Raw genomic sequence first — 14,111 nt, 5'->3', positions numbered from 1 at the left:
TGCATATGATGCAATATTTTAGTCTCCATAATGATGTGAGCCAATTCCTGTAATAAATCTCCTCTTACATATCTATCTATATCTTATTAGTTCTGTTCCTCTGAGGAACCCAGACTAATACAGATTTTGGAGTTGAGAGTAGTTCTAGAGGAATATAATTTTAAGGACGAGTTTTCAGAATTGGTTTTGGGCTTTTTGAATTGGCTCTCTAGTCCTATTACATTTAAAGTTGCTGATGATTTACTGCCAGTAGTAAAGAGAGCACTGACAGTCCTCAGCATGAACTGTTTATAGAGTTATGTAAAACATCTCCACTGGATACTCCTACTCAACGACTTATAAGAAGCAAGTTAGGTGATTCTGTATATGATACTTTCCATCATTTTTCGAAAACTAAGTAATGTGATGATGTTGATTGGTTGCTCCTCTTTTTCTGGACAAAATGCTAAAAGAATGAGCTCCAGGATTCAAATTCTCAGCTCAAACCCCGTATATGTGACCTATGAGCTCCTAGGTGTGCTCTGAGGAAGAGCCTTATCTCCTATAGCTCCTATAGTTGAAATTGCTGGAAATAAAACACAGGACCTTATCCTGCTATTGGCTGAATTACAATTCAAGTAGAATCCCAGCCTTGTAAGGTGTCTATTGTTAAAGTGAGGGCATTGATTAGGAAAGAATGGGATCCTGTAAGTTGGGATGGGGGTATGTGGGCAGACTCTGATGAAGCACATGTAATAATTTTCACTTCAGATATTCCAGTTCTGAACACTATCTCTTACACATGGGAGAATCAATAAGTAGATATTTATTGCACAGATGGTTATTGCAGCATTATTTATACTGACTAAAAAAAGCTAATGAAGAGAATACCCAAAATAGAGGAATGTTAAAATAATTATGGTACGATGCTATTGTGTGCAACTGCCAAAAAGAGTGAATAGATGTTGATACCAGTTAGCTTAATTTCCACAAAGTATTTAAGTGTGAAATCAACATGCATTAGTGTGCATAATTTTTAATAGCAAAAAAATTACATGTGTAAATGTATTTGTATGTATGTATGTGTATCTGTTTACTTATAACCATTTAGGTTTGGATAAAATAATGAAATACATATCCTTGTCAACCTAGGTTTTCTAGAAGAGAGTGATGAGAATGAAATACAAGAGGAGTGGGGAGGGGACAATAAGCCAATATGACAAGAAATTTAAAAGGCTGCACTAAAGCAAACAAAGAGACACAAAAACACACAAAATCTAGCAAGTATGTTATCGTATTTGTATAATTATCTATAATGAAAAATAAGTATAAAAACCATAATTTATAAAGACCATGAAAGGAGTTAGTCTCAAGAATTATTTGGTAAGGTGAGCCTTAAATCGTTGGAAAATGATAGGTGCCAACAACACGATTATTTTTAACATGAAGTTCAAATTTAGCAACTGAGAGATATTAACGTTCAGGTCCTCCTCAAGTATATTCTGATTCATTCAATATTTCATTAATATAGCAGCAACAACAAACAAGTACTCAAAGATCTACAGTGGGTGAAAGATTTGCAAACACTTCTACCCACCACTGAAGCAGGACCTATTCTCCTACTGCTAAACTGTGGTGTTTTTCTTTTGAAATAAGCTTCCAGAATAAAAGGACACAAAATAGAGTGGAAAAGTTCATGTATTTTAGGGTTAGCCAGGCCTCAGTTTTATTCCAGGCTTTGCCACCACTGTCTGTAATCAAGTTGATGTTGACAATAAACCCGCACTTATTATCTATCTTTATATTAAGATTATCTTAATCTGTCTTTCATAACTGCATGTCTATAGCTGTGAGTTCCAGTCAGATGGTGTGAGTAAGCACAGGTTAGCCACAAGGGGAGTTTATCATAGCTAGATTAGTCGCTGTGGACCTCGAGTTAGATATTTTCCCGTTTCCTCATCCGTAACGTGGAGGTAAATAACAATATTACTCAAAAGATTATTGTAAGGGCTTCCCTGGTGCAGTGGTTGGGAGTCCGCCTGCCGATGCAGGGGACACGGGTTCGTGCCCCGGTCCGGGAGGATCCCACATGCCGCGGAGCGGCTGGGCCCGTGAGCCATGGCCGCTGAGCCTGTGCTCCGCAACGGGAGAGGCCACAGTGAGAGGCCCGCGTACCACAAAAAAAAGAAAGAAAGAAAAAAAAGATTATTGCAAGAGTTCAATTAGATAGTAGATGTAAAGCGCTGGTTAGGGTAGTATACACATTAAAAAGTGTTCAATAAGGACAACTAGACTAAGACAGTAATATCTAATTCAGTCATAGACCATAGATTTAGGGAAAAATGACTGGGACAAATCTCAACTCAGGACTAATATTTTGGACTTTGTGTGTGTGCATGTGTGTGTGTATGTGTGTGTCATATCATGATGAAGATTGAGTGTTATGAATTGCCAAGGAATTTTCCACATTGAACCTAATAAATATGGAAACGTAGATAAATATAGAAACGTGGAAATAAAAGCAAACTTAGAAATTTAAAAATTTTCCTGATTAAAGACATTAATGAGTTTCCAACCATGAATTCTTTTTTTTAGGGTGATTACAAGGAACTTTATTCTTATTTATAATAAGTTGAACATTGATTTACATCATAGAAAAAGACAGGTTTAGGAAAAAGATAGTGTTCTGTTCTGCAAGTATAAATTTTCCATCTATGTCATCATTATCCTAAATGTAGTCTACACTATTAAGAAATTGATTCCACTTCTCTTATTTTGCCTTTTTTTTTAAACAGAAGAACCAAAACCATACTTTAAATTTTGTTGGTAATAGTTATACACATTAAGATGTGGAAATATTGTATTTAGTATACACTTCAAAATGCCATTTTATTGATAACTACTTTTGAAAAAATATGTTTGATTTCTTAATAAGTGGACCAATCAATGGAATGATTTTAGAGTAAACTTCTTGAATAAAAATAAAACTTTTTTCCAAGCTGATAGGATGCTTAGACTGATAGGATGAGAAAAAAAGCTGAGTCTTTATTACGTTTTCCGTAGAATCTTAGACAACCATGCATTCTTTACTATCATGCAGCGTATCATCTTTTATGTGCATTGTAGCATACCAGCATTACTTTCTGTACAACTTACAGTAAATCATTTGCTTCCATTGCTTCAGGTTATCAGAAAGGGTCTTTACTAGAGAAACTCTTAAGTTCAGTTTTAGAATACTCTGACTTTATGACTGCAAAAGAGCTTAATTCCCGGTTTTCTACTCTGAGTCAACACGTAAGAGAATTATGAAAGACCTTCTGGCTGTGTCTCTGTATTTATTTTCTGCCTCCAAAATCTTTCTCCTTCTCATCCATTATCCCTATTCTTCAAGTTTCTTCTCCAAGTATTTCTTTAATGACCTTCGTATTGCCTTCATTTTCCTCCGATGAGAGATGCAAAAATGGAATCTAGACTAGAGAAATAAGATAATCCCAACTTCAGTACTAGTAGCCCAACTCTTAAAAAAAATTGTAACAATTGTTTTTTCTTCCTTTTTTGAATTCCTCTACAAAAGTTTTTCTCATACTTCATTGTACCTCCTCCATTTCCTATGTTCTCATACTTCATTGTACCTCCTCCATTTCCTATGTTCCAACTTTTATCCCATCAAACTTTATCTCATTCCTGTTAGTATGAGATCCCAGATTTTGAAATGACTTCTTTCCCATTATTTCCATTGGAAGGAAGGGGAAGATTGGGCAGTCTCTTTGCCAAAGAAATGCTTGATCCAGTGTTCGTTTGGAGGGAGGAAAACTCACAGTAACAAAGCACCTCCCAATATTACACCTTCTGCTAGTAATATCAGAAATAGTGTGATCTCTTGATTCTCAGCCTTCTTTGGATCATCTTCTGAAAGAAGAAAGGGCAAAAAAGAAAGTGAATTTTGGAGAAGGAAATTAGTAACTTGAGAACTTTATCCATAAGAAGACTCTTTTTAACCTTAAAAATTGCCCTGTTCACCACTTACATCACTGTTCCCTGGTTATTCTGATCTTTATTAATTGCATAGACTCCTAGGCTCTACAAAACTTTTTCTCTTACTGCCCCTAGCCTAATTTCTCCACCTTTAGTACAGCTTTTTCATTTCTAAGCTCTTCAGTTATCCAGTGCCTGGTAATTCATACTGGTACAAATTTTGTCCAGCATCTTAGCTCTTATTTGTGGCATTAGCATGACCTACAGAGAAGGTGATCAACAAATATTTGTGGAGTAAATCAATGAAGAACTCCTTGATCCCTGGCCTTTCAAAATGCCACACTGCAATCTTTGTTACCTGCACAATATTCTCCTTTGAAGCACCAAGTGGTGATGCGAAGACAGGTCCAACAATCCAGGATAGGACCTTCAGTCACGACTGAGAGAAGAAAGATAGTTGGAAGGGGGCCATGGCATGGAGTTTCCTTAGCTCAGACACCAAGTATGGATTAGATCTCAGGCATTTCCATTGGTTACATTGCTGTGACTTTCTTCTTCCCCTAGCAGTCAATTTTATTGATGGGTCAAAACCCTAAATAATTTAAGTCAGATCTCTGGGAAGAAGTAGGAAAATGATGGCTCAGCTTATATTGGTGCTTTGGGTTATAAACTCTACTATAGAAGGCCTCTTAGCACCTCTAAAATCTCTGGGGTGTCTGAGATTTTATAAAATATTTTTTGTTGTCAGAGATCGTTGACATTCCCCCTAGTAGCCAATAGCTCTAGGAATTGCATTCTCAATGTGACAAGTAGAAGAGATAGGGTCATATAGAGCACAGGAGATGGGAAAATATGGCTGAAACCTCAAGGCATCACATATACTGTACATACCACAATCTTCAGAACAAGGTAAAAGAGAATCAGAAAGATCTAATGAGCTTAGAATCAACTTAGTGTTTGCCATAGTTATCCCCAAGTCATCTTTATTTGGTTACCCATTAAGTTCCAGCCACCCCTCCACCCATTCTAAATTATTCTAATGTGAAATCACATTCCTCCTCTCACCCCTCATTTCCTATTCCTTTCACATAATTTCAGTGTTGTTAGATAGACATCTTATATTACCAACTTCAGAGAAGTTCTTTAATAGTTCTTTCAGTTTGGATTCCAGGTTTTGGCGGACATCGAGAAGCTTGACTTGAAGGATAAGGGCACCTAAAGGGGGGTGGAAGGGACATCAGAAAATAGGGGTGGCCTATCCCTTCATAATTTAATCCTAATTGTTTTGCCTTGTTTTCCCCAGTGAATTTTTCTCATACTTTCTTGGGCAGTACAGTCTCTTAACACTGAAACAGTACCTCACCTTTCCATGTTTCATTGCTCAGTTTATAAAGTTCATTCTTCAGCCATGTTCTCAAATTGACATCCTTTTGAACAGCTAGAGAGGAAGGGTGAAGGAACATGTGGGAGAATAATTACATTTATGGAGGAAATTATGTGGGCCCAGGTGCTCTCTTCCCTACCTCCCTTCTCCCTTTAACCCCCCAAACTCTCAGGGACTCGAGCTTTGCTCACCCAACACCCGAAGCATCTTGTCACTGTGGGAGACCTTGAAGCTTAAACGGATCATCTTCTTAATCTGCCGTTCAAGCAGATGAGTTCAGCCAGGGACTTCTGAGGGTACCAGCTTTACCAGCAAGGACTTAATATCCTTGATGAATTTGGGGTCACATTCCAAACAGCCTTTGACCCCGTGGAAGGCTGCCAGGGACAGGGGCAGGAGCAAGAGCAGCCGCAGGTCCCCCATTTCCTTGCCCTGACCACCCTTGCCTCAAGATCAGGTTGTCCTGGCAACTAGTTCACCAAGTTCCCTTTCCTTCAAAACTCCAGGAATGAGAGCCTTGTCCTGGATAGTCTGACTCCACCTTCCCCTCGGTTTCCATCCCACTTCTAGGCAATCTCATTTCTCTAAGGATCCTCAGTTTTCTGACTTATCCTTCATTACAGAGAGAGGGAACTGCCAGCTGGGGAGCAGATACCTGAGTTCTGAGTGTGGAACACACAGAGAGAGGGAGAAGTCTTGTGCTCACACAAGCAGAGTTCTGTGCATGGAGATATCTCAGAAAAGTCTTTAACTCTGTCTTACTGTGTTCTTAGTAAATTCCCACACTCCTGCTGGTCACTGAAGTAGTATCTCAATAGCAGTGGATGTTGGAAGAGATCTCTTAGGACTTTAGATTGCTTAGCCCAAGCTCTGCTTTTATAGAAGAGGTAAGAAAAACTTGGAATATTGAGCTTCTTGGGGTCCCAGTCCCTGATGGTAGCAGTATTGTTGAAAATTAGCAATGGGGGTCTGCATATAATTGATAATCATTGATAATAATGATTTTGATACAATTGATAATTCCTCAGAAATTTAGGCTACCTTTGTTTGTAGGAATATTTCTCCAGCTATGCTCTGTAACCTTTTTATATATCATTCTTCTTTTAGAGAATCTGGAGCCAGGAGACTAGAAACAACAGTTGAGGAATACATAGTGATGAGTGAAACTCCAGTAATGTTCAGGGTTCTTTAACAGGCACCTCTTGAAAGTGCTGATGACACACTTTGTGTAACATATAAGAAAATAACTACAGTTATCATGGGCTGTGTTCTCAGGACACCTCCATGGAATGTGGACAAATAAACATGTTTTTCCTTCAGTTTAAGGCTCTTTGAATAAGAATTTTCTTTGTTATATGAAGAAATTAAGGCTGCTTTGCAGACTTTCCAGAGTACTAGTTACCTCTTTTATAATATATTGCATGTATGGCTGCGACCCCCTGGAAACTAGGAAACCCTGGGATCTTCAAAGGTTGATGGTAGATTTTAGATGTAAGGTATGGGAGAGTCCTGGAGTAGAAGGTTGTGAGGGAAGTTAAAAGAACTACCACTAATTATATGCCTTCCATGTGCCTGATTTTGTCTTAAAAGCACTGTAGATGGAATGTCCCAAGTCCTCATGGATGGCACAGCAATACTTGGAGAGATTATTTCCATTTTATAGATAAGAAACTGAGGCTTAAAATAATTCATTGGTTAGGGATCTGGATTCAAATTCATGTCTGTTTAAACTCTATATACTTTATCTACTGCCTCAATATTTTCTGGGATAAAACAGAAAACAATCTCTTGGAATTTGATAAATTAGAAGATGGTGGTGGGGGGGGAGGGAGTATAATTCAAATCCTTTGATGTTCCACTCTGGTTTTACGTTCCCTTGGCTAGATGATCTCATCTTTAGATGACCCCCAAAGGATTTTCACAGGCTGAGGTCTGAAGGTATGTGTGGTAATGGTATTAAAGTAACTCCGGAAACCAAAGTTGGAGACTAAGAGGGTTAAGAAACTTGGCAGGCAGGTGGCCAAGTATGAGGAAAGACTATTCTTCAAGAGAAAACACATGTTATAGATGAGATATTTTCCAGTTAACGATACGTGCCTTTACTTTTGGATTAGACAGCTTAAAGGGAACACTTTATCATACTACGGAATAATTCTACCTCATTCCATGGCACATTTTCTTGACCTTGACCTAGTGACCCATCTACCATTTTTGTTCTTGCTTTACCCTCCCAGCTTAATTTGCAATCCAAGATTTTTAGGATGAGAGAAAAAATAATTTGACTTTTGTATAGTCTTGGGAAGACTGGAAATAAACCATTTCCTAAACAGACAGGTAGAGCTTGAAATTGAAAGATGCATGTAAAAGGAGAAACAGTGGAGGAACTATCATTTTCATGGAGTAAACAGTAGACAGAAAACAACAATGTGTGCTAAGGTAGAGAAAGAGATACACACAGAGGTCTGGGGAAGACAGAATAGCACTAAGTGTGGAGGAATTTTTTTTAGAGAGGCTGGGTCCAGGAGACTAGAAACAATTAATGAATATATGGTTATGAGTGAGACCCAGTAATGTTCAGGAACCTTTAGGGGAAGCATCCTGAAATTACTGATGATGGTGTATATAACATGTAAGAAAATAGCCACAGTTAACATGGGCTAGTTCTTTGGATTTCGTATATGAAAAGTATTTTAGCTTTGGAAAAGAAGAGCTGTCTGGAAATTGATTAATAATATAATGATCACATTACCTAATTAAAATAATAGTACTTGTGTCAGAGAGGCAAAAGGCTAACACCCAAATCCTAGAGTGGTTATTGCTAGTGTTTGGTTTGGATCGGCATCAAGGGGATATGATTTATGGTCAGAGTGAATCTGTAGAATAGCTACCTGAGCTCCGTATTTGCCTCAAATAGTATAAAAGATACATAACAGCACATGCATTCGTAATATTGTACCAAATATATATTTGCTTGTTTGTTGTTCTTACAGAGATAAGGTATTCATGGGCAGCGTTGTGTATTTTTTGTTGTTGTTGTACAGCACTATCAATTAGAGAGTCCCTCTTTTAAGGGCTAGAACCAGATGTGTTGTAACATTTGGCCTTTGTTACAAGTCATATAATGCACCGAGGTTTAAAATCTGAAGAAAAAGTTTCATAAAGAAGAGCAAGAAGCTTCTCACGGTAATTTGCCCACGTTCCATGGTGGATCCCAGATCCATATAAAAAATAAAAATAATGAATCACTGTCCCTAAAGCTTCTTACATCATCTTTTCTCCTGGGTTATCTGTCCCAGCTGAGCCCTGCTGCCTTGCTTTTCTTATCGCTTCACTTGATTATCTACAAGTTTGTCAAATGATCCGGATATTTCTTAAAGTCAGGTGATATTAACTTCTTTCCTGATTGTAAACTGAGACTAGGAAGCCATTATTTGATATTTGGCTATGTTATAAATTATCTTTCTAGGCAGTATAATAATCATAGGTTTAAATATTTAAATAATTACTATGTGCCAGATATTTCACATGTAAAATAATTTCAATATTTTCTGTATTCCTGTTCATTTACATTCCATTGTCATTAAGCCAGTCTCTCCATATTCTACTCATCTTTTAGGAAAAGTCATAAGGTTTGAGCCTGGAAAACTTTGAAGAAATCTCTACCTGATAGGAAATCAAACTAAAAGAAAGTTGATCCAATCAGTAGGGATTGTGGGAAGAATGAGGGGGAGAGAAGTAAAGGAAGCAGAAGATGTGTGTCACAACCTCTTCTCTCTGGGAAGGTCCCAGGAGGGAAGATATATTAGGTTAAAGGAAATAATGAGGGGAGAGAAGCTTTTGCCTTGCATCCTTTAGCGGCTCTGAAAACTACACCATTACCCACACGCAGATAATAGTACCTAAGGAAAAGCCTGTAGGACTGGATAATAGAAGACACTCCTGAGACAGTGCCAGTTCCCACATGGCATGGAAAAACGAATATGTTCCCACTGGCTGCTAGGCAAGGATGTGCAAGTGAACTCAGCATCTGACTGGGGAACTTGCCAGTGTGTATCATTAAAGCTTTAGGTAAAGGGTCCTTTGTCTGAGATCTGGATAGCAAACCACCAGGCCAAGAAAGGAAAAGGAGTCTGCAGCAATCCCCAGGGCCTCGATGGGACCAAATTATTAGGAAAGGCCACTAGACCCCAAGGAAAGAGAGAACAGATTCGAAGTGTTCCACTTGCAGAGTTTCTCAGCAAACACTGCAAGAATAGTGAGAGGTAGGGTGATACCAACTTTACCTTAAAGATACCAACACATTGGCAAAGAATGAAGCAGATATCCTCAAAGTTAAAAAAAAAAATGCTGTCATGCCAGGGAACACACATCAGTGAAGAAATTCACTGCAAAGTTCACTGAGGAAGAAAACGCAGGGGTTTTAAATACTAGAAAGAGAGTTCATTTTTAACATACTTGGTAAGATGGATTGAGTCCATAGTTAGGTAAAACAAGCTTGATTTTTCAGTGATTAGGAAGATATTTTAATTAGGCCCAAGAAAGGTCTAGCATCCCAGAGTTTCTCAGTGTTCATGGTTTCTTATCAGTTTCAGGAGGTTGAGCTAGCTAGGGTGGAAAATATAACAGTTTTATATCTCCTAAGTAGGTGCTGTTATAAATGGACAACTTTCCTCAACATGCTATGCACCCATGGGCCCCCTTCAACCATGGGGGTGGTTCATGAATTAACATAGGACCCCCACCTCCACATTCTTAGGTTCCGTTTTACATAGAAGCAGGGAAAGGGGGAAATATGAAAAAATGATTCCTCCAAAGGAAATTTAGTTACCTTAAGAAAATGTTCAAATTTTGGGGTGGGATCAAATTTATCATATTGTTCTAATATTTCTTTTTTTTCCTCTCTCCAGTGAGGTAAGAAGTAAGGTTTCCAGAGAAAGTTCAGACCAACTATAGACTATGAAGAGGCTATGTATCCTTTGTATATCAGAGAGTAGTGTAAATAGGTGAGCTTGCAACATAAAGGCCACAGTATTTAGTACTCACCACAAGTGTGCATTACTCTTTCCTTTACATAAAATATGAGCCTGATGTTCAGAGACGCTAAGGAGAGTGTTGAAGGTCACACACCTAGTAAGGGAAAAATTTGGGGTTGTAACAGACATTTGTCTGCCTTCAAAGTCCATGTGTTTCCAAAATACCAAAATGTCCCTTGAACAGAGTTAATTCAAGGTAAAAATCATCACCGCCTCTAATTAGCAAGAAGAGAGACCCTCAGGAAATTATTTTTGTGAGAAAAGAAAAATTATTTCTCATTTTAAACAATAAATGGAGTCTGTAATCCCAATAATCTTCTAATATTTCTTCTCACATCCAATTCTTTTTCTTCCTTTTAAGTTACTTGTATAGAGAATATGAAGAACATTTATGTTCAACTGTAGTTTCTTTGCTTGTCAATTGCAGTACTCAATTTTCTTTAATATTGTATATAAAAGGCATAGGTTTTAATCTAGTTTACCTTAAGTAAATACTAGGCAAATGTAGTACTACTCCTTTTCTCCCTTCAAATGAAATTAAAATACAATAATATAAACAGCTATAAGAACACAATATCCAATAACAAGAAGTAACATCGTTGAATGCATAATCTGTGTCAAATAGTGTATATTCTTTACATGCATGATTTTATAAAATCCTCATGCTAAGAGATTAGTACTATCAGCCCCACTTAGAGATGGGAGAACTGAGAGGGAGTAAAGTACTTTGCACTAGAGCACAGAGCTCTGAGGTGGTATAGCTTGCATTCTTTTCTTTTATCTGTTTCACTTAAGTTTATTCACCTATTATTGCATGTGTGACAGTAAAGAGCCACTTCTCCTTTCTACAAAAGAACAGTTACATAGAAAGCCATTTATACCTAAGGTCCTGATTTTATAGGCTAAGGATATACAGTAGTTCATATTCTTTTTGGTTCTGTTTCCAAACCATAGTCTGAAATTGTCCACTTCTTTCCTTCTCAGATTCCACCACCACAGTGCAAACCACTATCGCCTCTTACCTGGAGAATATTACAATATCCTCTCCTAACTGGCCTCCCAGTCTCACTTCTTGCCCCACATGTCCATTCTTCCCACAGAGACCAGAGTGGGCTTATAAAAATGTAAATCAGGTCATTCCCATTTTCTGTTTCTGTAACTTTCCACTGCACTGAGAACAAACAAGCTGGCCTGCAGGGCCTTCTATGATATGATGTGGCACATGTCCAGATGGCTGTGTCCATCTTGGGCCACTCTCCCTCACACCTCTTAGGCTCCAGGCTGGCCTCCTCTCACGGCTGAGCACTCGCTATTCCATAAGCCGGGAGCTCTGTTATCTCACATCTCCATGGCTGGCTTCTGCTCATCCTTTAGACTCCAGCTAAGTGTCACCTCCTCAGAACGTCCTCTCTGACTACCCTTTCTACAAATACCTCTGCCTTCCCTCATTCCAATTCTGCTATTTTCGTTTTTGAAGTATAGTTGATGTACAATATTATATAAATTACAGGTCTGCAATATAGTGCTTCATAATTTTGAAAGGTTATACTCCATTTATAGTTATTATAAAATATTGTCTGTATACCCTGTGTTGTATAGTGTATCCTTGTAGCTCACTTTATACAAAATAGTTTGTACTTCTTAATCCCCTACCCCTGTATTGCCCCTCCCCCATTCCCTCTCCCCACTGGTAATGACCAGCTTATTCTCTGTATCTATGAGTTTGCTTTTTTGTGTTATTCAGTAGTTTGTTGTGTCTTTTGGATTCCACATGTAAGTGATATCATACAGTATTTGTCTTTGTCTAAATTATTTCACTTAGCATAACATCCTCGAAGTCCATGTTGTCTCTAATGGCAAAATTTCATTTTTTATGGCTCAGTAGTATTCCATTGTATATATATGTACCACATCTTTATCCATTCATCGTCGATGGGCACTTAGGTTGCTTCCATATCTTGGCTATTGTAAATAATGCTACTATGAACATTGGTGTGTGTGTATCTTTTCGAATTAGTGTTTTTGACTTTTTAAGGTATATACCCAGGAGTAGAATTGCAGGGTCATATGGTAGTTCTATTTTTAGTTTTATTGAGAAACCTCCATACTGTTTTTCACAGTGGCTTCACCAATTTACATTCCCACCAACAGAGTACAAGGGTTCCCTTTCCTACACATCCTCTCTAATATTTATTTGTGGTCTTTTTGATGATAGCCATTCTGACAGGTGTGAGGTGATATCTCATTGTGGTTTTGATTTTCATTTCCCTGATGATTAGCAGTGTTGAGCATCTTTTCATATGCCTGTTGGCCATATGCATGTCTTCTTTAGGAAAATGTCCTTTCAGGTCTTCTGCCTATATTTCAATCAGGTTGTTTGTTTCTTTGATGTTGAGTTGTATGACCTGTTTATATATATATTGGATATTAACCCATTATCGATCATATCATTTGCAAATATTTTCTCCCATTCAATAGGTGTTTTCATTTTGTCAGTGGTTTCCATTGCTGTGCAAAAGCTTTTAAGTTTAATTAGGTCCTATTTGTTTATTTTTGCTTTTATTTCCTTTGCTTTAGGAGACAGATACAAAAAAATATTGCTACGATTTATGTCAAAAAGTGTTCTGCCTATGTTTTCTTCTACGAATTTTATGGTTTATGGTCTTAGATTTAGGTCTTTAATCCATTTTGAGTTTATTTTTGTGTATGGTGTGAGAAAATGTTCTAATTTTATTCTTTGACATGCAGCTGTCCAATTTTCTCAGTACCACTTATTGATGGGGCTATCTTTTCTCCATTGTATAGTCTTGCCTCCATTATTGTAGATTAATTGAAGATAAGTGTGTGCATTGTTCCATGTACACTTGAAAAGAATGTGTATTCTGTGGCTTTCAGGCAGAATGCTCTCTATATATGAATTAAGTCCCTCTGGTCTAATGTGTCATTTAAGGCCAGTGTTTCCATATTGATTTTCTGTCTGGATGATCTGTCCATTGATGTAAGGGGGTGTTAAAGTCCCCCATTATTATTGTGTTACTGCCAATTTCTCCTTTTATGTCTGTCAATATTTACATTATATACAGTAAGTCCCCTACATATAAACCTTCAAGTTGTGAACTTTCAAAGATGTGAACGTGCGTTCCATCAACATCAGGAGTGAGTGAAATTGCAGCTTGCCCTTCATCTCCTAGTGCTGAAGATCCTTCAGCTCTACCATGTCCCACCTCCTCTCCCTTCTCCAGTCAGTAACCCTTCTTGCCTGTTCACTTGATGACAGCCCTTGTATGCCTGCTCTTTTGCTGTACTACTGTACTACTGCACTTTTCAAGGTACTGTACTGTAAGATTAAAAATTGTTTTCTTCTCGTGTGTGGTTTTTTTTATGTATTATTTGTGTGAAGAGTATTATAAACCTATTACAGTACAGTGCTATATAGCCAATTGTCTTAGTTGGATACCTAGGCTAACTTTGTTGGACTTATGAACAAATTTGACTTATGAACACGCTCTTGGAATGGAACTCATTCATATGTAGGGACTTACTGTATTTAGTTGCTCTTGTGTTGGGTGCATATATATTAACAATTGTTATATCTTCTTCTTGGATTGATCCCTTGACCATTATGTATTGTCCTTTGACTCTTTTAAGTCTTTATTTTAATATTTATTTTATTTGATGTAAGTATTCCTACTCCAACTTTCTTTTGATTTCCATTTGCATGGAATACATTTTTCCATCCC

At 37.6% G+C, this 14,111-nt stretch overlaps 1 protein-coding gene across 1 annotated transcript; it reads right to left on the bottom strand.

Annotated features, from left to right (window-relative positions):
• Positions 1 to 3,314: 3,314 nt before the first annotated feature.
• IZUMO3 (IZUMO family member 3) lies at positions 3,315 to 5,761 on the bottom strand (the record flags this gene model as incomplete). The annotated part of the gene is given in 8 exon segments (XM_079925942.1): positions 3,315 to 3,361; positions 3,364 to 3,446; positions 3,798 to 3,888; positions 4,313 to 4,393; positions 5,080 to 5,169; positions 5,318 to 5,392; positions 5,530 to 5,614; positions 5,618 to 5,761. Coding segments are annotated over 8 exon segments (696 nt in total).
• Between the last annotated feature and the right edge of the window lie 8,350 nt (positions 5,762 to 14,111).

The sequence above is a fragment of the Stenella coeruleoalba genome (genome assembly GCF_951394435.1).
Source record: "Stenella coeruleoalba genome assembly, chromosome: 7".
NCBI lineage: Eukaryota > Metazoa > Chordata > Mammalia > Artiodactyla > Delphinidae > Stenella > Stenella coeruleoalba.
This window is presented reverse-complemented; position numbering and strand designations above follow the sequence as displayed.